At 43.6% G+C, this 27069-nt stretch overlaps 1 protein-coding gene across 2 annotated transcripts in view; it reads right to left on the bottom strand.

The window, feature by feature from the left end:
* Window positions 1-27069, bottom strand: part of COL5A2 (collagen type V alpha 2 chain) — a 150108-nt gene that overhangs the window by 39712 nt on the left and 83327 nt on the right. For both annotated transcript variants that reach the window (XM_044427045.1, XM_044427046.1), the window contains exons 9-20: window positions 26274-26318; window positions 25153-25206; window positions 24493-24546; window positions 21447-21500; window positions 16985-17038; window positions 16799-16852; window positions 15614-15658; window positions 13521-13574; window positions 11868-11912; window positions 6455-6508; window positions 1977-2075; window positions 56-100 (exon numbers count right to left, since the gene is read on the bottom strand). In XM_044427045.1, coding sequence (XP_044282980.1) covers window positions 56-100; window positions 1977-2075; window positions 6455-6508; window positions 11868-11912; window positions 13521-13574; window positions 15614-15658; window positions 16799-16852; window positions 16985-17038; window positions 21447-21500; window positions 24493-24546; window positions 25153-25206; window positions 26274-26318 — 657 coding nt within the window. The remainder of the gene's footprint in view (window positions 1-55; window positions 101-1976; window positions 2076-6454; window positions 6509-11867; window positions 11913-13520; window positions 13575-15613; window positions 15659-16798; window positions 16853-16984; window positions 17039-21446; window positions 21501-24492; window positions 24547-25152; window positions 25207-26273; window positions 26319-27069) is intronic.

Here is a 27069-nt window from a genome sequence, read left to right as displayed (position 1 = left end):
CACAACATGGAAGATACCAGCTTGAAATGAGAGTTTGTTTAATTCAGTTACTTACCGATGGACCTTTAGTACCTGTGGACCCATCTGTACCTAGAGCACCCTGAAATAGCATAATATATATTATTATGAAATGCTTCACTATTCCCCTGAAAGAAAGGGTGCAATGGGCAAAAATTGACTGTAATCATGCAATTCTTCAATGAAAACTGGAGCTCTGGCAGCTTTAAATAAAACCAAAGGCATCTATTTGGATATGGACATTTGACATGGGACTTCATGAAAACACCTCATCTTTGCATGAGAAGCCTCACAAAGAAAGTGAAAACAGTGAAGTGTTTTGTGGTACCACCAGTGTGCCTACGGATCTCTCTCGGTTCCTGCCAAAGCCTGTTTTTTTTTTTTTTTTTTGTATTTTAAAGTATTTTAATAACAACAACAACAACAATTTGATTTCATATGACACCCTGTTAGCCACAAGGCTCTCTGGGCAGCTTACAACAAATGAGTACAACAATATAATAAAATCTACAATTTACAATGAAACCAGTGAAACAATAAAATTAATATATATAAAACCACTAAAATTAAATAAGACAAACAATAGAAATGCAATAAAATAAATATCAAAGTAAATGCCATAACATAAGATCAAAAGACAAAGGGGACATTAAACCAATTAAGACCGTTAATTAACATCAAATATTTAACACAAATTCATTAAATGGCAGCAGCATTAGGGCAAGTACTTTTCTTCTAGTCTTTGCTCTCTAGGAGACTGGTCTTTTGTTACTAGCCAGACCCACCTTGTCAGCTACTCTGTAAATGGGCAACCCCAAAAGAACACGTTGTTGTTGGGATGAATTTCTAAACTGCCCTGGAGCCAAAGCTCTCCGGACATTTCTGAGACTGCCCACAACAATCTATGAAAATGCCGTAGATTTCAAAAGGTGATGCCATGATAAATCTGTTAGACTTGAAGCTGCCACAAGACTTTCTGTTGGTTTTGCTGCAGCACAAACCTGGCCACCCCCTCCGACATTCGTAGCGTAACGCTGAATTAGGCACAACAATCTCGAACTGGATGGGACGGTGGGCTTTTGCAGGGCAGTATTCAGTGCTGCCCCAGCAGCACTGCCCCAGCAGTGCAAATTTAGTGCTGTGGATGAGAGCCAGAAAAGAACAGAAACACTCACTTCTAGAACGGGGAACGTCGGCAGAGCTCACACACCAGAGCTCCACTAACCTACCCCAGTCCAGATTCAAGCATTTCTCCTCACTTTAGGGCTTGCTGTATAGAGAACTCAATCCCTGTTGCCCAAGCTTCTGCAGTAGAATGGATACCACCCTTGTGATCCCTGCAAAAACTTATACACTGTCTAAGTCATTTCAACAAGGCAATCACCCAAGTGTCCGAAGAAACTCTATTAACACGGGGAAGATTTGTGTGCTGTTATTTCTAGCCACAAGGACAAAATGAACAAGGTAACATTAATAACACTTCAAGGACATCTGTGCATCCATTTGGGCATCTGGTGCTACACACTACATACAATTTATTCTGGCGTGACCTATATAGGATATATTCAAGAGATTATGGTCCAGTCCTTACTGAGATAATCTGGTTTGTGCCACTTCAAACGGCAGGCAAGAATTAATATGACTGAGGTTGCCTACATAGACACAAACAAATAACTCAACATGGAAACAATGGTATCAGGAAGAAAGATTCCAATTTACTTTTCTTGCTGAGATGCTAGGCCTTCTCTGTTGTTTTTTTCAAATAAAGGATATTCCTTCCTTCCTTTGCATTGCTGCATTCTTTTTGTTTGTCTCTGAATTTCAGTCATGCAAGCTCCACCTACATTCCTGCAATAACATGGTTCAGGCATACTTCTACCACTTCAGTGAGAATCAGGACTCTTACTTTATGGATACAGGACTCATATCCTGAATATATAAAAGGCTGATGCACTTACAGGAAGGCCAGGTATGCCTGCTGGACCCTGCAGACCTGTTTCCCCTCGTTGTCCCTGTGGGCCTTCGGGACCACGTGCACCTGTTGGACCAGCTTCACCCTAAGGTTCCATATCAGAAGAAACAAGTAAGATATTGGAAGGAAATAAAGTTTATTAATATGAATCACCATCATTGCCCAGGATATGGATTGTACTACTGATGCTTCTATAACTAAATTACAAAGATGCTTGCTGCATGAGGCTGACTCTGCCTTTAGGCAGAGCAAAGCTAAATGAGGCAGCTGCCTGAGGCAGTGGGCAGTGCCGTGGGAGGCAGCAGCTGGTCCTGAGTCCCCAGGCTAGCCTGCTGCCCTTGGATGTGCTGGAAAGTACTGTCTCATCACCAAGCTGAAGGGAAATTCAACTGCCAGGCTGCTTGGCTTCTGCTGGTAGGGTGGTGAGGCAAATCTTGCCCTTCATCTAAGGTGGCAAAATGTCTTTAGCCCTTCTGTGGATCAAACCAAGATTTCATTCATTCTTGCATCCAGTCTCTGCACTTCATGCATTACCAGGTGCCATAAAAGCTTTCTGGTGGGTTCTTAATTTTGAATCAAGCTTTTAAAAGGCATTTTCACCCTTTAAAAAATCCAAAGAAGTTATCCAGTCACCACAGCATGAACAATTCACAAAAGATGTGTTATAGATTCAGTGTAACAGCTGAACTATTTGCAGCGACTCTACCACATTCATAACATAATATTCAAACTGTTTTAATTACATGCAACAAATATGCAAGGGTCTGTGCGACCCTTAATGGAATTTGATATAATTCCACCAGTTTATAAAACCAAGGAACATGACCCTTATTTTTCAAAATATCCAGAAACCTCTTCCCTTTCTGTTCCTTTTGATTATTTGCTTAGTTGTGAACATATCTTATTCCCAAATGCATTCAAAGAGATTATTAAGTCCTTGCATTACTGCATTGGCTAATGTCAGGTTATCGTTCAGTGGAAATTGCCAACAAAACAGAAAACATAAACTGAACATACAACATAAAACATCTGCTGGACTGTTTTTCTCCGAGGCCATATGCCATATGCCAGATGTTTGCTATGCAGTGGTTTTAAAAGTTCGAGGCAAATAATATTTCATTAAGTCATCCTTCATCACCCCACAAAAGTACTTTAATATATCTTCTCTCACACACATACAGAACCACAGAATTGTACAACACTAGATCTGTATGATGCCAATAAGGCCCAACGCCCTGCTCAGGAAGGACTCCAAGTTGAAGCCTCCCTGATAGGCAACTGTCCAGCCGCATCCTGAATGCCTCCAGTGTCAGGCACCCACAGACTCCCTAGGGAATTGGTTCTGATGTTGTATTGCTCCAGCAGCCAGGAAGAGGTGATTGAAGAAAGGATGAATTACATCAGCACTGAAGTAGAGCAGAGTGTTGGGAAATTTAAGTATAGAGATGGGTGCAGAATTTGCTCCATCAAGGGTTTGATTGTCTTTTAATAGATTTGCTTAATGCATTCCCCCCGAAAATAAACGTGCATCAGAACACACTTTGCAGCTGGAAATTCATAGTTGTCCAAGCTTGCAATACGGTTCAGGAAACAAAAGAGCACATGTTCACATGGATATTTGAAAAATGTGCAAAGAAAATGGTACATTTCCAAAATGCAAACCCAAACATGCTTTGGTCAGCAGGCACATTTGCACAAAAATGTATTTAAAAGACTGCTGGGGGTTTGGGACGGAACCAGGATGGGACAAGCTTGGCTGTGGAAAAACAAGCACCTCAACAAGATTAAGCTCAACGGACCCATTCAGCCCCATCGACAGATCTTCTTCCCATGTGGAGCTCTTAACATCCAAGTGAATATTGGTTTAAGCCCACCAGAGGACAACGGCAAGCCCTGTGAGAGCTGCCAGGTTGCATCCTGAAAGAAAGCCATACCTTTAAGCCCTCCAAAGCTATACTTTTTAAATTCTTCGATGCAGCACCAAATGATGCAACTGTAGCTTCTCCTTCCCATTTTTCCCCTTGACCGATCAGTGGTTCCCTCTCTAGCCTACTTTGAAGTACACCTGGAGCCCCACTTAAAACAGCAGGCAGGGAAGAAGGCTGGATGAATGGATCTGGGAGAAGCTTGGCTGCCGACTCATTTCCCACTGTAGCAGAGAATGTAGCAATGCAGCAGAGTTCTCTAGCAACCCTGAACTCCACTGAGCTGTAGCAGTAGCCCGGATGTGGCCACCTTTGAGAAATAGAGGTCAATTGCACTGCAAATGTTGCGTCACAGTAATGGCTAAGAACAGTAATGGATAGCACCCTCTAGAGCAAACAGGTTCCTTAAATTGCACCGCGTATATTTAGTTGGCGATTCTACTCACATGCCCACTAGAAAGTTCTCCTGAGCAACCCTAAAAACTGGAAGAAAAAAAACCTGGAGAACTGTAGGGCTATGCTAGATTTCTCCTAGTGTCCTTAAACTGCTTACTCATAGATTGTGTCCTTAGAGTATTTTTTAAAAATAAAAACCCTTATCTAACTTTCTGTAGAGATTTAGAAATGATTCTTACAGAAAAGTTTTTAAAACATAGAAAATGTGACCATGATGGAGGGGACAAGTGGTTGTATTTTGTATCCAATCAAAACAAGGAAGCATTAAAAGGAAGAAATTGGATGCAAAATTAACAAAACAAATATCCCTCTAGTGTTAATATTGGCCGTTGTTTTCACTTTTCTAATTCTCTGTGCCAAATAACCGCTGTTATAGTTTGTTTTTGAAGGCTGGTGGAGGAAAGAAGTTAACTTCAACTTCACATGAGAGCAGAACCAATGTATGGCATCATATAAATGAGTTAAACTTGTGCCTCTTTGGCTTTTTCTGGTATTTATTATTTTGTGGCAGAGGGCCTCAGACGCATTGCCAGCTCCCATTAAACTGATCTGCACTTCCAGCTGTTTTGTTTTCCTTAGGGATGCTACAACCAGATCTATGCAGGTAAAATGATACCATATTTGCAGCCTTTAAAAATGCACAGAAGTATCTTAAAAGGACAGGCTTAGGGACTGAACTTCACATTCACTTCATTATCTCATGTTATTTTAACAACCTTGCAGTCATGAATGTTCAAATATTAGCTGCCTCCATTCCAATCTTTGGCTTTATATAGAGCATACTTGCCTGTTGTTGGGTATATTCACATATGCCTTTTTCAAACAGTCTATTAAGTTAAATATTAACTTTGCAGGAAAGAACTTCACAGAGCATGTTAGGAAAGATTTTAACATGGCTTGAACAGCCCTTTCTGTGCAGAATTAACAGCTGCGTCCGCATGCAATGGGAAGCAACTGGGGGAGGGCTGGCTCATTGCTCACAAGCACTGCAATGGTGCCTGCTGCCTGACCCGTTTGGCTAAACTAACCAGCAACTAACCAGCAATTAACCAGGAAGCAGATGCTTCGGCTTACATTCAAACTACCTGTGAACTAAAAGCCAGAATTCCTTTTCCTCACACATCATTATATGTGAATGTGGTATCATCTCTCCCTCCCTCTCTCCCTCTCTCTTGGCTAGGAAGGAAAATAACTAAGCTGTAGTTCCGTACATTGAATAAGGATTTGGAGAAGGTCCCTCTATTGAGCTGTTCTACTCTAAGAAGAGACATATTCTGGGTTGGATCAGATTTTGATTAGATTTTGATTATCAAGATCTTTTTATCTATAAAAATTTAATGATTACTTACAAATCAATAAAACTTTAAGAGGAAAATGCACTTTAAAAGAAAGCACATAAAGCCAGAGCACGTAACAAGAATAAAAATCTCCTAGAGAACCAACAGTAATAGTGATCATACTTCACCATACTACGAATCATATGTATTGCTTATCTGATATCATGTTGTTACAAGGTAGGTTGGTTGGTTGGTTGGTTGGTTTCCACAAAATGTTATGCATTGCAGAATGACCTGATCCCTGGGATTCTACCTAAAGTAGAATAACTGCACTGGTGAATCCCACATATATTGGAAATCTCCCTCTTAAGTTGGTAATTTTTGCCTGATATAGGAGACATAAGAAGAAAGAGCGTGCCCCCAAAGCCCTTTCCAGGCCTCCAATGACTAGAATCCAGACCTTACATAATGGGTGAACAATCTTTCTGTGACATTGTCTCCTTGCTGCATCCTCCTTGAAAGAAGACCCAACAGTCACAAAACACGTATCACCTGGAGAAGCAACATCTAGGCTGGAATCCAGTGGAATACTAGGGAGAAACTGATAATTTTCTATTGCTAAATTCAGTTGTAAGCACAATGGAATCCGAATCACTTGGATTTACTGCTCTATAAAACTTACACAGGGGTACCTGGGAGATTCTACCTTCTTTTATCAAAAGTTTACTATGTACACTAGAGAATGCAGGTCATAACAATCAAAAAGAAACAACTCACTAACAGAATCAAATGAAAGCTTTATGTACCTTCATGCCAGGTATGCCTGGAAAACCTGATGAACCAGCAATTCCAAGGGGACCCTAGAACAAAGCAACAGGGAAGATAAGTAAGAAAAGATTATTATAATCCTTACCTTTTTATTTAAATGTCATTTTAATTGCTAAATATTATTTATTTATTTTAAATCCTTGGCCAGGACGTCTCCAATTATATTGTTTTTATATTGTTATTATTTATGTATTGTTGTGAGCCGCCCCGAGGCTTCGGCGAATGGGGCGGCATAGAAGCTTTCTAGATAAATAAATAAAAATAAATAAATGGCATGGAGTTTGTGAAACAGGAATTTAGAAGGTGGCTTAAAGCAGGAAGACACATGAAGAGCTTGTGCTATGCACACACCTTTCTTTTTTGTAGACGAGTTCCTACAGATCAAATTGTTACAATATTTTACTGATCTGCAGCACTGAAATCGCATGCAGCTGATCATCCACAAGTGGTGCCCAGCCCAAAACTGCTCAGACATCTGTGTTTGCAAGAGATTTTCTATTTTGTTCCACACCGAATAATGCTTTGCACACAGGAGGCACAGTCCCTGCTATAAACTCCAAGAGTGGTGAGCTACCACCTAGAGCGAGCTTTCCCAATCCAGAACCCTCCAGATGTGTTAGAGTAGGAATTATAGGAGGTGCGACCCAACACATCTTGGGAAAGCGGACCTAGAGGTTTGAAAAGAGCAGATGAATGAGTTCAATGAATATTCCCTTACTCCAGAAAAGAAAAAAGCTTAAGTGGAAGTGAAGCTAATTCCCTCTGACATTCGTACCACCTGACTGATGTCAATACAGCTCTGCCAGAGAAAATCCAGAAAGTCATGGGAGGAAGATATCTTTGTTGCACAGATGAAAAATGGCACGGAAGGGGGCAAGCTTTTTGCATTCATCTGAAGAGATAGGAGCATCTAGACAGACTTCGGGAAGCAGCACACAGGGCTCAAAAGCATTTACTACTAACTTGAAAATGTTCGCTGCTGCTTTCCTTTCATTTGGCCTTTGCTGGCTTAGCTCCCTCCTGAAGAGCATGTTGCATTTATACTATAAAATAATGCCTCACCGAAATGACTTGTCTCTTGACGATCCCAGGAAGAAAAATGCTCTGTTCCAGAAACTATTAGTGATCGGGACATAATTTGGCTTGCAATCTTGTGCTGTACTTTAAAGCATCACTGCAACAGCTCATCAAGCATATGAGCTAATACGAAATTGAGTCTTCCTGTTTTGCAGCCAATGCCACATCATTCACTCGCAGAAGAGGGGAAGTAGCAGCAGACTTGGATAAACCAAATGTTTGCAAAACACACACACACACACACACACACACATCTTTTGGGGAAATAAATCCCGAAAAATCCTGCCTTATAGAACTCAGTGACATGGATTGTTGGCCAACTTGAGAGCCAAACTGCACATTGGGTTAAATACATAGCCTGAAGCTGTCATCTGCATTTCTGACTCACACATAAACACGTGGAGCCCCAGTCTGGATTAGGACCAATGGAGGGAACCTTCACCCTGCTTGCCCTGGGACATTTCCCCACCCTAAGAGAGAGCTTAATATGCATTAAAGGGAGGATGCACTTATTTGTCAGCAAAGAAAAAAGCAGAGGAACAGCTGCATCCTATCGTGTTTAATGCAAAGTGTGGTTTGAGTCTAAGCCGGACTGGGACAAAAGGGGGAAGTGAAATGGAATGAGTAGAGCTTGGGGGCAGATAGATAGAGGATATATAAAAGCAGCTCACACACTTCAGGTAGATTGCCTCCTGGTTCATCCTGAAAAGCTATTTTTAACTGTTCCCGGGGAAAGAAGAGAGCTGTTCATAGATACCAGTAAAGAAAAAAATAAAACGGCAGAACTCAAGAACAAGTTATCTATTCTACCCCCTAAAAAAAAAAGAACCCCCAGGGGTAGCAGCAAGCACAATCATTTCCGCTCTAACCTAGCTTTTATTTCATGCAAAGCATATATAGCTATTTCTGCTACTGTGGATTCCTCAGCAAATGCAGTTCGTTGTCCCCAACTTGAAGGCAGAAAGTGTCACTTCCTGGAAGGGAGATATATATGACATCCTTGCAGTATAATCCATACTGAGGACCGCAGGTCAGGCTCTGAATGGTTTGTAAATACCCTAAATTGTTGTCTAGGTCTATTAGACCACTTCTGCAGGTTAGGGGTGGCACTGAAGCTGGGCGTACAGCATGCAACAGTTCTGCACTGTGGTTCCAAGTAGGAGAGCTGTGCAGAGAGACAGCGGCCCTGTTAATGCTATTTCCGGCCAGACACGGAGCTACTGAAGCTGCCCCCTCTGGACTCCTCCCAGGCTATGTGAAGCACATCATTACATGAAAGTCTCACATATCATGGACTTGAAATGCATAGTACTTTCACTTTTTAAACATCCCAAAACTGAAACAATCAACTAAAGTGAGACCCCAAAAAGAGCAAGGTGTCTCAGCTTCAGTTCTAACGTCGGCTTTGTTTTCCAGCCCTCTCAACCACAGGCTCGGTTCACTCAAGGGATGTGTGAGGAACCTGACAGGAAGGTGAACCTGATGGGAAGACTGCTGTGATGTGCTCCCCTGGTTCTGCATTGCCAGCCCTGGGCTGGCACTGATTTGAGCCAACTTCTAGACTTCCATCTCCAAAAAGGCCATCATTTGTGCGTTTAAAAAACAAATGAAAAATTACTAACAAAAATTACATAAAATTAGCTGATTTGCAGAAAGCAGCCCCTGAAAAGCATGTGGAAATCACACAATGGCCACATACTTTTCAAGTGTTAATTTGCACGAATCATCCAGTTTTACACAAATTATGCAAAGATGCACGTGCCTCTCAGGTGTAAGGGGATGAAGATCCAGTCAGGATCTGCCCGTCTTGCATCAGCTGGACTTTTTTCCCAATGCTCAGTGCTGGCCAGGAAGCAAGCAGAGCCAGGCTCAAGTCCTCAAATACTTGGGATTGCTAGCAGAGACCTTGTTTACACAAAGTACGCAAAGGCCACTAGTCACATGTGCGGAAGCAAAACTCCTCTCACACAGCAGATGCAGGGGTGGTGGGAAGCATGTGCACAAGCAGCTTCGCAGACTCACCTGGTCCCATTTCCTGTCGGATGCCCTTGCAAACACCTGGCGTGAGGTGGACTTAGGGCAGACAAGGTGGGATGGAGCCCAGGGAGTGGTGCTGAAGAATGCCCTTGGATTCCCGCCCCTAAACTGGATTCCTCGTACATTGTCCTTCAGGGTCACTATGCACAAGTTATGCAAAATATACTGGGATTTGAGCAATTTACATAATGTGTGTGGACTGCATAAATTCACACACATTGTGTAATTTGCACAAATTTCCTGAGCATTTTTTAAAAGTGCACAAACCACAGCCCGTCTTAGAGACAGAAGTCCCAGGAAACAACCTGATTCAGCCTGCTTCTGATTGTCATATCAAAACTAGACAAGAGCTCCATCAAGCACACATCAGCACAGCCCTGTCATTCACACAAGCCACCAGTGCATTGCAACATTTTGCCATGGGACCTTCTTCTGTATAATCATAGCAAACTTAATTCTCCAGGTGTGGGTGCTTATCTAGCTGACATGGTGCAAGCCACACTGAGAGGGGAGATACAGCGAGCCTGGGGGAATGTCAAGACTTTCAGAAGTGCAGCAACAGACAAATCTAGGCAAAATGCGAAAAGGAGCCCATGAGCAGCCAAGTGAAGGCTGCACATGTTCTCTGGCCAATCAGCTGTTGTGGCAATGCAAAACTGGGAGGAGGGGAACAGGATGGAGCAAAGGAGGTCTGTCACAGTGCAAAGCTTTGTTAGAGTTCCCATGTCTCCAACAAATCTGTGCACCTCTTTATATTTTGCCTTGAACGTCAGCCTGTCAATTCCCTTTCCTGTTTCAAGGGTAATACTAGCATCGGAAGAAACCTCTTTCTACCAACTCATTTATTCCAGTCACATAGTTCAAATCCCACAGGTGCATGTCTAACCATGATGTTATAACCTTCTCCTGACATGGAGAATTTACCACATATTTTTGCCACCCGGATGTCATGTTAAGTCTGCTTCGACCAATTTTAGAAACAGATGGAAACTTGATCTACAATATCATTTTATAATGATTATATTGTACTTGTCAGTCTAATTTTTCTGCTACATTCTAGTGTACTTGTTTTAAGGTTCTTCTTTTACCCCTTTTTAAAAGTGCCACTAAAATCATGGTTGAGCAACCATTAGCCTACACTCTAGGTACACTGAGTGTTGGTGATTCTTAGTATAAACTCAAATCTGTTCTGGGTTTAACCTAAAATAAACAGAGTTTTTTGCTGGAGATTAGCTGGGCAATTCAAATTCAGTTGAACTGCAGATTGGACCTAGAATGGATCACCCTTTAGGCATGTTACAATGATGTAATTGCCATGTGCAATGGCCTAGACCAGTCTTCCCCAACCCTGTGCCTTCCAGACATGTTTGGACTACAACACCCAGAATTCCCCATCAATTGCACTACTGGATGGGAATTCTGGGAGTTGGAGTCCAAATGCCTTTGAAGGCCACCAAGTTGGGGAAGACGTGTCTAGATGCTCTAGGCCAGGGGTCTCAAACTCGCGGCCCGCGGGCCAATGGCCGGGCCGGGCAGGGCACGGGGGAGGGGCCCTGTGGCCTTCAAAGTGCCGGCGGCACCCGGGCCGGCCGTGGGATGAGCGGCCCCCTACCCCCGTGGGGGTGGAATACTTGATGCGGCCCAGCCTCACCCAGACTCTACTTCCAGCAGCCCCCAGGTAAGTTGAGTTTGAGACCCCTGCTCTAGGCCCTAGAGCAAGGGTGGGTATTGGTGCCCTGCCCCAGATGTTTTGGCCTCCAGTTCCCATTAGTCCTACCCAGCATAGATCACGCTGAAAGGTCATAGGAACTGTAGCCCAAAATATCTGGAGGTCCACAAGTGGTCACCTAGGCGCTTCTGCTTCTGCCACGTTTTTCCAGAGAAAATGTCCCCATTAGCTTTCTACTTCTCCACAAGCACAAGGAACCTGCAAGCTACCAAGGAAAGAGAGGACAGAGAAGAAGCGCTCCAGCAAATTCTTGAGAAGGACCAAGTCCCTAGATGCCCCCACACATACTTGTCTCTGCATGCCTGGCCCAAGATCTACGGGATGGGCAAGTCCCATACTTTCCGACTGTGCCAAGTATACAAGGCAGTGTCCAGGAACTCAAGCCCTACTGCACAGCTTACTGCTATTTGTCCCACATAGGTCTGTTGTGCAAAGTGAGAAGCACCATGGAGAATACTGGTAAACAATTCAGGGACAATACTGCAAACTGCAAATGAACAGTAAACAACTGGAAAGAGGACAAAGCAAGCTGGGGGAGAGGTACTTACCATCGGGCCTGGCTTCCCTGGCATACCATGAGAACCGCGAGCCCCCTGAAATACGGAATAATTAAATAAAGGATTAATTTTTTAGAATTCCTGAAATGCTTAGTATGTTTCTTAAAGAAGCTGGTTGTTTCCAAACTGTCACTGATTTCTACCAAGTGAAGCTGATAAACTCCAAAATTAGCTGGCGCACGAATCGAATCTGCTCTGCTTGTAATGCTCACATGGGTAGCGAGCACCCAATGGACTTGCTAGTAAATTCCACCTTGGCATGACTTTTGTCTCAGCCCTTTCAGCCAAGCAGCACTTCCTTGAGAATGCCCGTGTGACTTGCCCTGGCATAACCTCCAGCAGTCTCCACCGTAGAAAAGCCTCTTTGGTGTGAGCAGGGAGAGGCCTACTCATCAGGAATATCAAGCTTTCCAGTACTGTTCCCTGGACACGATGCTGCACTGGAGGCTATCCCCCTGCCCACCCGCCCCCCAGAGTATTATTGCAAGGTGTCTTGGATACTGCAGTCCTTCCTCCAGGCCACAGTAAGGTCCCTAGAACTGCCACCGTGCATGGCGTGGCGCTCACGAGGCTGCTCCCCTCATGGCAAGGCACCTTGTGCAAGAAGTCAGAGCAGCAGGGCTAGCAAAGCACCCGCTGCATGCCAGACAGATGGCAGCGGAGTTGGTCAAACGGAACCCAGTTCTGAATGCTTCCTCTAGATGCGAAGTGGGCTTAGCCTCTAGTAGGGGCAGGTGAAGCACTGAAGTGAAGCATTGGAACTCCACAGGAAATACATATGACAGTTGTTAGTTGTGTTGGCACATGGGTGGGGGGGTGGGGGAGAGGGTTACAGGACAATCTCTCCACTGTAGTTGATTCAGCATTTGGATCGGACTTCTCCAACAGAGTAACCTCCTGATGTTTTAGACTACCGCTCCCATCAGACCCAGTCAAAGTGGTCAACTATCAGGAATTCTGGGAGTTCAAAACAACTGGAGGGCAAAGGCTGGTCTAAGTTGCTGGGGCTTCCCATTATGACACAGTAATATAGCACGAGGCTGGCTGAGCTAAGACATGGGAAAGAGCTCCTTCCCCAGTGTGAAGAACGAGGGTGAAACCAAACTTGACATTAATTGGGAAGCGAATGAGCAATGGAATTTACTTTTGCCCAGAGCATTAATATAAGGTGTGATTCTTATCCCTTTTTGAACAACTTTTACTCAGAATTTCAACATGGCTAATTTGCAAAGAAAGTTGTGATTCTGTACATATTCATTTGGACGTGTTCATGTATATGAGAAGCTGTTCCATGTTAACATGGGTTTATCATGAGTGTATCTAAGACCAAGAAAAGGACTGCATGGTATTATTTTTTGAGGGGTGGGGTGTGCCCAGGACCCACTGAATACATGCTTCAGGTTATTTTCAGCTGCCTGTACATAGACAATATCTTGCAACAAGCACCACTGTTCTCTATTTACATTGTGGCCCAAGAAAGCAATTTGAAACTTGTCAGGTGGTAGAAGTGGTTGGCACAAAAGCCATTCTTTCACAAGTGTGTACATTTAAACTGAAAAGCAAGACAAAGATAAGCTAAAACAGTACGAGTTAATTAGTCATACTGGATCCATCTGGATTATTTCACTATAAAGAAGCACTTACTGGAGCACCCTGTGGTCCAATTCGTCCTCTTTCTCCTGCCATCCCTCGGGGACCCTACAGCCAACAAAAGAAGAAAGAGCATTCCAGTAGGCCAAGACTAAATGAGACGTAGAAATCAGCTGCTCTTTGACTTCCACCAACTGTGGTAAGCAATATGTTTTTATTACTGTATCTTCACCCATATTTGTTTTTGATAATAAATGCCTTCCTTTCCTAGAACACATGCTGTATTTATTACTTTCCATCTAAGTGTCTGTATGTGGTTTACAAAGGTGTTTTTGCATTTTGGTGCAACAGAAATGGCATTAACACACCGAGGACAAAATCCTACGCACGTCGAGACAGGAATGAAGGCCTACAACTCTCAGCTAAAAGGAATAAGGAAGCAAAGAGAGACAGAGAGAGAGAATCCAGTGCTACAAACTTCTTCCACCATCAGCGCTACCTCTGCCCACTGTCAATGCTGCACACTGAAACAACCAACTGCGTTGTGTTTTGGCATTATGCTAGAATGTACTTATATACCCCAGAGATGTTAACATTTATTTTTAAGTTTTGTTGGAACGTCTTGATTTGTCAAATATGAAGGTGCAAACTTATGCAGGAAGGTTTATTCCAGTGGAATAACACTATTTAAAAGGTGAGCATGCAAAAGCATGAATGGATGCTTGATGTGAGGTGAAACTCATTCTTGGCTCCAGCATATGATTGTGCCAGGAGAGACAGAAGCATCAGATCTTTTACTGTAACCTCTAATGTCACTGAATCGAAAATAGACTTGCATGACTCAGCTGGCCAATTTTAGCCAAACCACCATACCCATCATGATATACCAGAGCAGATCATAGTCCCACAGTCTGGCCCTCTACACGGTGACCTACAAGATGCTCGACCATCTTCCCATTTAGGTAGCTCCCCATTCAGACAAGAGATCTGGGAAGTTTGCCAACCTTCTGATGAGAACCAGATGTGACAGCTTCCCTGGCCAAAAATGTGGCATCGCGGCATTACAGACCTAAAGCAGCTGCTTCTTGTATTACACCATGCCACCTATAACCACAGCATCACCAGAGCAGCTCCAGACAGCCCACGCTTTACCCAGACCCACACGGATGGGTGTGTCTGGAAGAAATGATTAAAAGGTTGAAAGGGGATTTAGGCATAGCTGTGACACGGTATGTTGCCACATCTGCTGGAACTACCTTAACCACTCCATTTGGAAGGGTTTTAATGTTAAAGCTCAAAAGTGCATCAAAAGGTACATGAACCAAGTGCAGGACTGTTCGGACTCTACTGCCATTGAGTTTCCTGTATGAGACTCAAACCATCAAAGAGGACTTTGACTGTGATTGCTGCCCTTTCTGTCTGTCTGTCTGTCTCCCTCTCTCTCCCCCTCTCCCTCTCTGCTTCTTTCTTCCATATCCACCAGCTCCACATATCCTTCCAGAGTCCTTCTGCCCCTCACACACTCCTGGATAAAGTTCCCAACCCACACCTAGAAATATGAGAATCCAGAGAGGGGAAAATCTCAGAAAAATCTCTCTGTTTTCATTTATGCATTGAGGCCTGAAGAGCAACATTGGCAGCAGGGACTGGAGTGAGAAAAGCCAAGCAACCCGCTTTGTCAACCCACTGAAATCTCTCTTTCAAAATGATGTCGTGTGAAACACAATCCATTGAGTGTTCAGTGGTACATTCTCCCTAAGATATGCATGCTTAGATTTGCAACCTGAAATACTTCCCATCCTGGCCAAGACACAACTTGAGGTGCATGATTAGGATCCTCCATCAATTCCCCTCTCCCTTCCTTTTGTGGGATGGGACCCCCAGAGTCTCCTATTCCTTGCAGAATTCGACCCCTTAGGCTACAGTCCTAAGAAAACCTCCTGTGGATTAAGTTTCGTCATACTCAGAGGAACTTTGGATGGATTTGCATAAGATACCACAGGTGAATACATTTGAGGAGGTGAGGTTAAGAAATTAAATACTCTTCAAGGTATGTCTTCGATAACTGGACTGGAATCCAGGTATTAGACATTACTGGTAAGGCAGAGAGGGAGAAACAGGAACTGTAAAAAAGACACGTTACTCACCAAAGGCCCAGTAGGGCCCATCTGACCTGGTGGCCCGATTTCACCCTAGAAATGGAATGAAAAGACATACAGCATGCTAAATAAAACAATATGCAACATTAGGAAATTAAATTCCAACAGCAGGAGAAAACCACTGTACCATACAGTAGTCCTCCTAACAGTGATCAGACAAGGAAATAGCAGGCAATCTCAATGCTGGGTGGCTGCAAACACCGGTGCTGCAGCAAACTGCTCCACATGGGCCTCTCGCACGCATGGGCACAAAATTTTCATGCAGGAGTGCAGCTTGGGACAACTGTGGCTGAGCTAACCACTGAAAAGGGCTAGCGCTAACCTCACTAGTGGGTTGAGGAATGCCCTTTGGTATCAGTTGTACAGTATTGTGCTCTGTTGTTGTCTTTTTTAAAAGTATAATTTCAGTGGAATATCATAAAGCAGAGAGAGGAATTTGTAGTCCTCCTGATGTCATTGGACTCCACCTATCAGCTCCAGCCAGCACGGTCAAGGATAAGTGGAGTCCAGCAACACCTAGAGACCAAGAGGTCCCCTACCTCTGCTACAGGCCTGTGAGTGAGGATGGTATAATTCTTCACTAGTGCTACCCGAAAGCCTCACAGAGCATCCATAAGGCACAGGTGGAAAAGATCATCACCTGAATATCCCCAGCAGCTGGAATGTTCCCTCAATACCACTGCCAGGAAAACCTAGAACAGGCATGGGGAATCTTTCACAGGTTGGGGCGTCAAACTGCTTCATGACTTCAAAGTGAAGTAAACCAGCCATCATGTGGAGGTCATTTCAAGAAGCTTTCTCTCGACACTGGCAGCTTTTAGACCACACTCTAAAGATGACTTCTTTTAAACAGCACCTCATGCTGGGCTTTAGCTTCTGCTATAAAGTCATGAAAATGGACGGATTGGTTCTCTGGTGCTGCTACTGAAGAAGCAAAGGGGTGGGCGGCTCTAGGGGACACTGGCAGAAATATGGGTGAGAGGGAAGAGCTGCCTGCCTATATCTCAAGAGACGGAGAGAGCTATTCTTCTCCATGTTCTTCTTGCCTTGCAGACAGAAGTAGTGGAGACTGGCAAACATAACAGGGGCAGAACCAGCCTTGCCCCTTCAAAATTCCTTGGAGTCTTATACGTGTGATACAATTTTCCCCTAACACTCAAAACATGCAGTTACCTTAGATCCTGTGGCTCCGTTTTCACCTTTAGGGCCTTCAAGTCCTTTATGTCCCTGTGACAGAAATGCAACCATTTTGAAACTAGAACTATGCAAAGATGAAATAAAAGAGGGAACAGCTATATTTTAAAATATAGGTAGCCAAAAAGTAAGGTTGAGTGGGAAAGCAGATGTGTTCACACTTACCCTGTGGCCCTTTAAACCGGGAAGGCCAGGAGCCCCAGGAAAACCTCGAGCACCCTGAAACAGCAGGAAACAAGCCAGTGATTATGAGTGGTACGTGAAGCGTCCATGTAATGGATCAGTCCAACTAGCACAGTATTATATACACTGTCTGGCAGCAGCTGTCTGGGACCTTAGACAGGAGAGCTTTCCCAGCCCTACCTGGAGATACCAGGGACTGAACCTAGGCTCATTTGTACTCAAAGCATGTGAATTACTGCTGAGCTGCAGCCCTGAAGAGCCCGATCCTGCCTGATCTTGGAAGCTAAGTAGAGTCAGCTCTGGTTAGAATCTGGATGGGAGACATGAGCCCTGCACTGAGTGGGCAGTTGTACCTGATGGCCTGCTAGGCCCTTTCCAACTCTGTAATTTTATGAAGGAAAGGTGGCACAGATCTTGTAGAATCCCACTTCTTACAATCATAGCAAAGCAAATACAATACTAAAATGTATTCTGTTTTTGTATGTATTGTATACATAACAATGTCTCACATTATATAAGGGATCATATTTTTCATTTTCTATTGTTTTTAATATATTGCACAAGCCAGAGAACTTGGGTTACTAGGTGGTTTAAAGGTATCAAGAAAGAAGAAAGAGGGAGGGAGGGAGGGAGGGAGGGAGGGTGCAATCCAGTGGGATACTCATAAGCCTCTGAACTCAGAGAATTATGGGCATCCTATACAGATAGGAGGAAGACTGAGCTGATATTTGCCTCCTTTCTCCTTCTGCCCTGAAAGTCAGCTGGATGGCTCATTTCAGCCATGCAGCTGTGGCACTGGATGAATCACACCCCAGTGGACCTGGATTCCTCCCTTCCCCACAGAATGCCCCCTTGACCTCTTTTCCAAGGTTGCTCCTACAACCTCAGGGAACCATAGAAACAGAGCGAGTCAGAAGGGGTCTCCCGGGCCATCTAGTCTGACCCCTGGCTCCAGCCACTCTGCTCACGACATGCCCACCATGTGCATGTCCAGCCTATCTTTGAACACCAGCCAGCATGGCCCTCTTTGTGTAAGCTCCAAGCAGGTAGGGAGGGAGTACAGGGTTAGTACAGACTCCGCAACTCAAGGTTATGCCCTTGGATCCCGGAATTTGAAGAATCTTATACCCTGCTCAGTGCTGTGTAGGGGGCACTGGATCATTCTGTCTAGAAATAAAGATCAACTGCCCAGTGTCTAGAAATTATTTGTTCCTTATTCCTACTAAATACATCAGTGATTACAGTGCACATGACACTCAGGTTGCAGCACTGAATTCAGTGTCTCTCCTCCTTATCAACATCCCAATGTATGTTTCAGGGTATTTTGGCTATGGCTCTAGCCTATAATCGAGACGGTTTTTCAGGTGCACCCATCAATTAGCTTTACTGCACTGCAGTCTGCATCGGCAGATAGACCTTTTACATGGAAGAGAGAGAGGCGTTGCCACTAAATCCTTTTACACAGTAGAGGCAAGGCTTTTCATTATCCTTGTCAAAAAGATAAGTGAGTTCTTTAATTAAACAAATCTAGTGGGAAATCATTTTGAGGACTGCAGACTCCGAAGATGATATTTACATGACAGAGCTATTAATCTTCCACCCTGAGTGGCCTGTTTTGCACCAAAGGGAAGCATTGTCAAAGAGGCAAAGCTGCCCTCTGCTATTTTATTCAATATGAGATTTGCCAAGCACAAAAACATAAATCCGTTAGTTCTCAGAAACATTTCCTTAAAACAGCTGCTGTTGTGCCACAGATATTACTGGTTTTTCATTTTAGTCATTTAATGGGGATTTAAGGAAAAAATGTTCATTTTCTTAGGTTCATATGGGAACCTGCCCTCCCTTCTCCTTTTGTAACCATTAGTATAAATAATCAAAGCCAAATGCTCTCATTTGCAGATTTATTTTTGTACTCTTATGCATAAAAGCATATTGCAGGACTGAAAGTCTCACAGGTTTAGGAGGACCAGAATAGCCTATGGAGAAGTGTGTAGGAGGAGACTAGGAAAGTCTCCAGAGCCATATCTGGGTATCCATTGCTTTAGAAACAAACTTGGGTATGCGATCATCGGGGGAACCCTGGAGGGTCAGGTTATGCCCACCATGCCTGAGGTTCCTCACCCCTGCTATACTGCACACATGGAAGGGGCTGTGGCAGAAGAACCTAGATTAAATCCCTGGCGTCTCCAGGTTGGCCTAAGAAAGATTCCTCCCTGAAACCCTGGGGAGACCCCGTGGTTTCTAATACATTACTGTCTAAGGCAATTTTGCTGTTGATGCACAGCTCTACTTCTCTTTTCCATCTAATCCAGGTGAGGCAGTGGCCGTTCTGAATCAGTGTCTGGGCTTGGTAATGGATTGGATGAGGGCCAATAATCAGAGATTTAATCTAGATGAGAAAGGGGTACTGTTGCTGCAGGGATCCTCTGTCCAGATGGGGGACATCGCACCTGCCCCCCCACACCAAGGGACAGGTTAGTAGTCTGGGGGTTGCTTCTGGATCCTGACCTGTCACTGGAGTCACAGGTTGACTCGGTAGTACAAAGCACCTACCTATGGGAGGGGAGGGGAGGGGACGGAACTATTAAAAACTGACTGACCATGTGCTCCCCACCACCATCACTATGGTTAAAGGATAACCATCTCCCACTATTTTGGGAGATCTGAGCATTCGCAGAGGGACATGGGCATTTTCAGAAGTACCCATTTGCACCAGTTCGCATGAATGCAATTCCATAAATGAGCAGATGACAGAATAAAAGATACCTGACAATCCATGGAACACAGATTGGAACAAATTTAACAGACTCTGCCTATCCCTAATAGCCGTATGTAGAAGTGAGAGGTGGGGTTCTAGGCAAAGGCAGGGAGGCAGTACCAAGAAGCAATAAAGTGAGACCCTTAGAGAAGCTATGTGTTAAGATGTTGACAATGAAGACCTGACCTTCCTGCAGAAAATCTTCAATTGCTGGCTGATATGCGATATACAAATGATACTTCATGACTTATCTTTGAGTTAAAAAAAAAAAAAATCTCTGACCATCTTCCAAAGAAGAGATGGGTAATGGCCTGAAGCCTAAGAAAGAATTGTGGGAAATCAAACAGCTGGACAGGTGGTGAAAAGCAGCACTCCCACAATGTCTTGTAAATGTCTGCAAGTTTACAGAGCCTCCACTGGTCTGAGAAGGAGGGTACTACTTAAAAAAGGGATGACCTCTGTCCCCACTCGATACTCACCAACCAGCAACCAACTGAGTCACTCCGACTGAAATGTCTTCAACACACTCTTAATTTTTCTATTCACTTTTCTCTTATGGAGAGAATTAACTGAACCACTGACTTTCAGAACATTTACAAGATCTGCCTATTTTTACAAGGGCTCAGAGTGGGTTTAGGCATGTCATTAGTTTTTATGGTCTTCCAAAGAGTGAGCCTCTTGGTGCAATCTCCATGGATGTCTCCAGAGTTTCTAAATAATTCTAGATGGATGTTCTTTTAGTCAGGTCACTTTAGACCTGACTAAAAGTATAGTATAAGCAAATTCTAAAGAAGTAAGTATAAGCAAATTTCGGGGAAATTTACTCAAATCTGTCAGTGCTTCTTGCTGCTGCTGCTTGTCTGATCTATCAAGCTATCAGCTCCATTTTTAAAAGCAAACCCAAGGGCTGCAATTCCTTTGTAGATATTCGGGTAGAAGCTTCAGGGCTTCCTCATCTCACTCACTTATGTTGCTCTTCAGTGCATGCATGCACACATGTATCACCACCATCATAAGGCAGGCATTTAGCCTATGATGGTTATTTACTTGGGTGAGATGTTCTGGGAGCACCTTGATCCAGATACGTAAGTATCCATCCATATTTTTGGGAAAGGCTTAGAGGACAAGAAGTGTATTATCTCTCATACACAAAAGCATAAGTGGGAAAAGATTCTCCTGACTCCACCTGGATACAATCAGTGTTGTCTTCTAACTACAGTATGGGGCATTATCCTCACACATACTCACATGAGCATCTCACAGGGCAGATCCCTCCACTTCACAACTAGAATCCTGTGGAACTGGCTGGATACATCTTTTGATTTCAGCTGGGATGTATATTATTTCATCTGGGGTCACCGGTCATTAAACGTGACTAGGGGCCCACAAGTATATTTAGATCAAGCAAAATATTTTTTTTCATTCTTTTACCAACGACAACCTTATCACAACTTCGAGACACTAACTGCCTCGCCTAATCTCAACACCAGAAGAATTTATAGGAGGATTTCCAGTAGATGCTATGCAACAGTTAAATGTTTAAAGATGCAGATCCTTTGGTATTTTCCTAGAAATATCATGCACACTCCATTTAGGAGCTTTGGCATTGATTTCAGTGGCACCAGATAGAGCAACTGGCTTTTATTTCATGTATGATTTGCTCAGAATGGACGCAAACAAACATACCGGAGATCCTGGGAATCCAACTTCTCCAGCCTGTCCAGCTCTGCCAGATTCACCCTAAAAAGAGGAAATAAAGTATCCATAAATCCTCAAAATTATTTTATTATTTAAATGTTATGTTCACATACACAATCATCCATTTGTCAGTCATTATATATCCTAATGAGGCTGTTTGCATAAGGGTGCAGGTAACGGCATCATTCTGCCAGCAAGAGGAATCTACCTGTGGAGCGGATTCTCCTCTCCCCACTACACATACACTGGACTTGCTCTGGAGATAGATTTGGGGTGCACAGAAGGGGCTTCAGGGGAGGAGAGGATGAGGAAGTCCCATTGTGCAAGCAAGTCCTGCTGCAAAAGGAGATGCCTGCTGGCATGACAGCTGGATCTGGCCCACAGCATGATGTGATGTCATAAATATCTAAATATATGACTGTCAGTCTTACTTTCAAACATTTTACAATCCCTCAAGATGAAGGGGTGGCAGGGGCCACACCCGCCACACCAACTCAGGTATAGTAGCTTAGTGTAGCATAATCATTTGATGGTGCACAAAATGCAAGTACACATAACTGTTACAAGAAAGCCATTTATTAACGCAGCTTTGCCATTCTAGACCTATAGACAGGTAGTCCCTGAGTTATGAATATCCAAGCTACGAACACCCCAGACTTACAAACAAACTGCCATAAAGTCTATTAATTAAAAAAATACTGCAGAAACTAGTCATCGCCACAGAGGGAAATGAAGTGAAGGGGGGGCTCCAAATCATCACCCGAGAGGGAAAGAAAATGAAAGGGTAGGGAGGGGGGCCTCCACAGCAGGCCTTCCTGCCCCTGCCATCCCAAGTGGAAAATCTCTCCAGCATTTCCTTGCTGCAAAGAGGCAACACTGGTGAGTTTGGGTGGGGAGGAGCTAGAGATATTTAAGGGCTTTCCACTTTCACAGGGTTCCTGCATCCCTAACCCCTATGAATGCCGAAGCCTGAGTGTACATGATCCAACTTACATGCAAATTCAATTTAAAGACAAATTTCCATTTTCTCAGGAACAGAACTCGCTCATAAGTGCAATTGAAGCATTTGTTTCTTCCTTTGAGTCTGTTATGCTGCTAATAGGAGATGTCTCAAGGTTTCTACAGGCAATTTAGATAGAAAACTCTACCGCAATCTACCAATCTGCAATTGGTGATACACCAATACAAAATGTCTCATTACGTAGCAGCTTGGGAATACTCCTCGACCCTGAGCTTTCACTGGAAGCTCAGGTGACAGTGGTGGCGAGGAGCGCTTTCCTTCAGCTTCGGCTGATCCATCAGCTGCGCCCCTACCTGGAGTACGACTACCTGGCAACAGTGACACACGCATTGGTGACTTTCCGACTTGACTTCTGTAACACACTCTACGTGGGGCTACCCTTGAAGATGGTCCGGATACTTCAATTGGTTCAAAATAGAGCTGCCAGGCTGCTGATGGGGACTGGGCATTATGTTCACATGACTCCAGTTCTCCCTCAGCTTCACTGGCTCCCCATTGAAGTCGGGGCCCAATTCAAGGTGCTGGTTATCACCTATAAAGCCCTTAACGGCTTCGGTCCTGGTTACCTGAAGGAGCGCTTACGTCCATATATGCCCGCCCACCCCTTGAGATCTGCGGGAGAGGCCCTTCTCCGAGAACCCTCCGTGAAAGATATTAGGAGGGTAGGTACTCAGAGGAGGGCTTTCTCTGCGGTGGCGCCCAATCTATGGAATGCGCTCTCCAGAGAGATCCGCCTGGCGCCGTTATTTGTTTTTCGACACCAGGCGAAGACCTTTTTATTCAAACGCTATTTTATTGTTAATATTATTTATTTATTTTATTTTTCGGGCCAGGTCGACTCATATTATATTGTTTTATTCTGTCCTTATTTATTTATTATTGTGAGCCGCCCCGAGGCTTCGGCGAATGGGGCGGCATAGAAGCCTTCTAAATAAAATAAAATAAATGTATTGGCTAATGGTGGTAAGAGGTAGCCGGAAAATGTGGTTTAAGTGCTCCAAAGACTGTGCATAGAAATGAGGTTATATTCTCCTGATGACTCTGCCAACAGTCTGTAACCTACAGCAGCCTTCCCTGTCGTACCCCAGACCATTCAGGATATTGCAGATCCGGTGTCCTGGATTCTGGGAATGGAAGTGCTTTCTGCTAATGTAAAGTCACTTTGGGTACTACCTATTCTTTTTATATAACCAAGCATAAAACTACATGTTGCACTCTGTATTCTATGTGCCACCACACAAAACCAGAAGGGTATTTGGAACAGTATTTCACCATTGTGAGAACCTCAACTTTTAAAAAGAATGATGGATAGATGATTGACTGACTGACTGATTGATTGGGGTGGGTGGATGGATGGATGGATAGTAACTGTCTGTCTGGTGATCGTGAAGAGGTTAATATAAGAGTAGCTCAGCTGCCTGGGGCACATGTTTCCAGGTTTGGAGGAGGAATTAAAAATGGCAAGGTTCGAATCATCTTGTAGGAAAACTTTGGACTATGCAGCTACCAGATCTCACACATATATACAGACTTTGGGAATCACTTCCATTCATGAATGGGCTGCTCAGTGAGTTTCCCTTCTGCAGTGCTCCTTGTCCCATCTTGTAGAGCTAGTTGTTTGGGGTGCAGGGCATTTCAGCAGAAGGAGGGTGATCCCACCGCTCCCCCCTCTGAGTAGTTATGCCTCCTTCCTGTGCAGTGTGAGCTCTGGATTCAAACAACTGGTGCAAGCTATATAAATGTTTTACAAAGCATAGCAGGGCTTTCTTTGTGGTGGCTCCCTCTCTCTGAAACTCCCTAAACCAGCTTGCTTGTTTGGCTAGTTGTCTGAGGATTCTTCAAAGGCTGGTAATACTGTTCTTTGTTTTGACATGGGTTCTCCAACTTGTTGAATCGGTTTTGTTTTTGTGGCATCTCTGTATTGCTTTTATGATGTTTGTTATATGATGTGATATTGTAACATTGCCAAAAGCTTATGGATGGCATGTCTGCTAGGACACTTTAAGAACTTACATCTTCACCAGGTTTTCCTGCAGGTCCCTCTGGGCCCCGAACACCTGCTGGCCCCTAGAAGACAACATATATTGTGCTTAAATCAACAAATAAAACAGATACAAATCAGACCAAGTGAAACTAGCTAGGGGACAAATCCTCTGACCTGCAGACAGCATCTGAGAGGTCAAAGAACATTTTGGATTCTCTGACCTGAGCCCCAACACAGCTCCCTGACCTTGCAGGGGGGAACTGGGGTGCCAACACCTTTCCCTTAACCATGAACTTACTGGCTGCTCTCCAAGGTTAGGAACTTGACTTCAGGGAAGGAGAGAAAGAGCAGTTTCAGCGGGTGAGGAATGGAGGAGACTGGAAAGGTATCCTGAGGCCTCTGCAGCCCCTTGGATACGTCCCAGCTAGAGGACTGAAAAAGCTCATCTACAGAAAAATGCAGCATAGGAGAATTAGAAGGCAAAGGTTTCCCCTGCCACTCTTCCCACCTGTGTAGGGCTGTGCCCCAAGGAGTAAATTTGAGCAATCTTGATAGGAAATGCATTCACATGATTAGTCCATGCATTCTCCGAAAAAGTGGTGGCACCATCAGAATGTAACAATGTATAATGCCATTATCATACATCTTCCCCTTAATATAACTAAAGGTTAATGTAAAGTTGACCTTACCATTGGTCCTGGGTCCCCAGGTTCACCTGGAGGACCAGATGGTCCTACACCACCCTGAAATTAAACATATATATTTTTTAGAACTTGTGAAAATATGCTAGGAATTATATGATGTTGCAATTATTGGAAATATTGATGAAAACTAAGTAGGCAGGCATGTTCAGACTGAACCCCAAATTGAGTTTCATCACTGAACAATGAGTCGGAAGCACTGACAAAATTATGGGCGGGGAGAAAGCTTTAGAAAAACTAGAGATGGGTTCAGTCTTTGTGACCAAGCCCACATCTTCTAGAATGGGAGCTTTATTGAAACTGATTGGTCTGTTTCTAAGTAATGACAATATTTGAGTTGTTTGCAGCATTTTAAATAGACCTTAGCACGGCCAATAGCTAGATCAAGGACCGCCGAAGAGAGACATGCAAGATGCTCTGAACCTCTTGAAAGAAAAGGCTAATCTAAATAAAGCAATACATTTCAACATATGCAAACAAAATGAGAGCTAATATGGTTTCCAGTGCTGTGAAAATTAATAGCCAATACATCTATTATTATTAAGCAGCTAGTATGAATTAAACTCTGTGTATCGTGGGTATAGAAAAGTAGGCAAAAGATTGGTGAAGCAACCCGCCTGAAAAATCCTTCCCTTTGAATGAATTACAGGAGAATTCAGCATTCCAAAACGTCTCAAGATGTCCAAATGACTCAGTGATTAGGATATGACAATAAACAATAGCCTATCATTAAAGGAACTGGAGTCTTGTGTTCATGGACTACCCCTGCCCTTCATAAACTCTGCGTTTGCGAAGAGATTTGAACCTTTTGTTTCCATTTTGATCCGTCACAGTTTGTCTTTACATTTGTCAAAACAGGGTTTACCAAAACAAGCCAACTTCAGATCTTGATTTATGAGACTGACTTGCCTCATCAACCAACAACAATCAAGATTAACAACAGTGAAGGAGTTGGACATACTCTAAACTGTGGTCAATAAAAAGTGTAAACGAAAGCATTCAGTCTTCTTACAGAGGAAGAAATGGGAAGGGACGACTCGTTTGTGTGATGATAAACCGTAGTTTATTGTTCTCTCTGAATGCAGCGAGTACATGCACAAACTACTTACTGGTTGTCCTTGCAGACCTGGAGGCCCTCTTGGACCCACAGGACCCTGGAGCAGGGAGAAAACACATTAAACATATTGCTTTCAAGAAAATAAATTCGGTGTATGGTGCTAATATGTCCTGCTATATGTGTTCCATGTCATGGAGAAATTGCCTCCCAGTTGAATGAAAGATCTTCAAATAAAAAAGGTCACATGCTTAGCTAAGACTACTGAAGTAACTGAAAGGAAGCCCCAACATAATGGGGAGATTCTGAAAAAGCAGGCAGAGGGCTGTGCTGCCAAGGTTGTAACTGCAGGCACAACGCAATGGGAACCAGTCCCACAAAACCTGGGATTTACCTCTGAGAAAACATTCATGGGATCAGGCTACCAACCTAAACTTCCCTATCAAATTACTGTTATTGCCCCAAAAGGCAAAGAAATGCATTTCTAAAACTGTTTTGGGGAAAATTGAAAATAAGCAGTATTTAGCTGTAGCGCTCTTCGCAGATGCAAAACCACTTTGTTGCATTAAGACAGCCTTTCTCAGCCTGGTGCCTTCCAGATATTTGAACTTCAGCTCCCAGTTGCCTCATCTGCATGGCCAATAGTTGCGAATGCTGGTGCTGTAGTCCAAAACATCTCGTGGACACTAGCTGGGGAAGGCTGCTTTAGGGACAGAAAATAGCTGTCATTTATCACTTGGTTTGTTCATACAGTTATTATATTTAAAAGCATTAAGAATAAACTTAGCATATGTGTACTTATTTCCTGAATAAACTAGAATTTTAAATTTAGTACTGCAGACTTGCTCGTT

This window comes from Varanus komodoensis, unplaced genomic scaffold, assembly GCF_004798865.1.
Source record: "Varanus komodoensis strain SLA01 unplaced genomic scaffold, ASM479886v1 scaffold18_1, whole genome shotgun sequence".
In the NCBI taxonomy this organism is placed as follows: Eukaryota; Metazoa; Chordata; class Lepidosauria; order Squamata; family Varanidae; genus Varanus; species Varanus komodoensis.
Note: the sequence above shows the minus strand (reverse complement) of the source record. Positions and strands in the feature narration are given on the sequence as shown.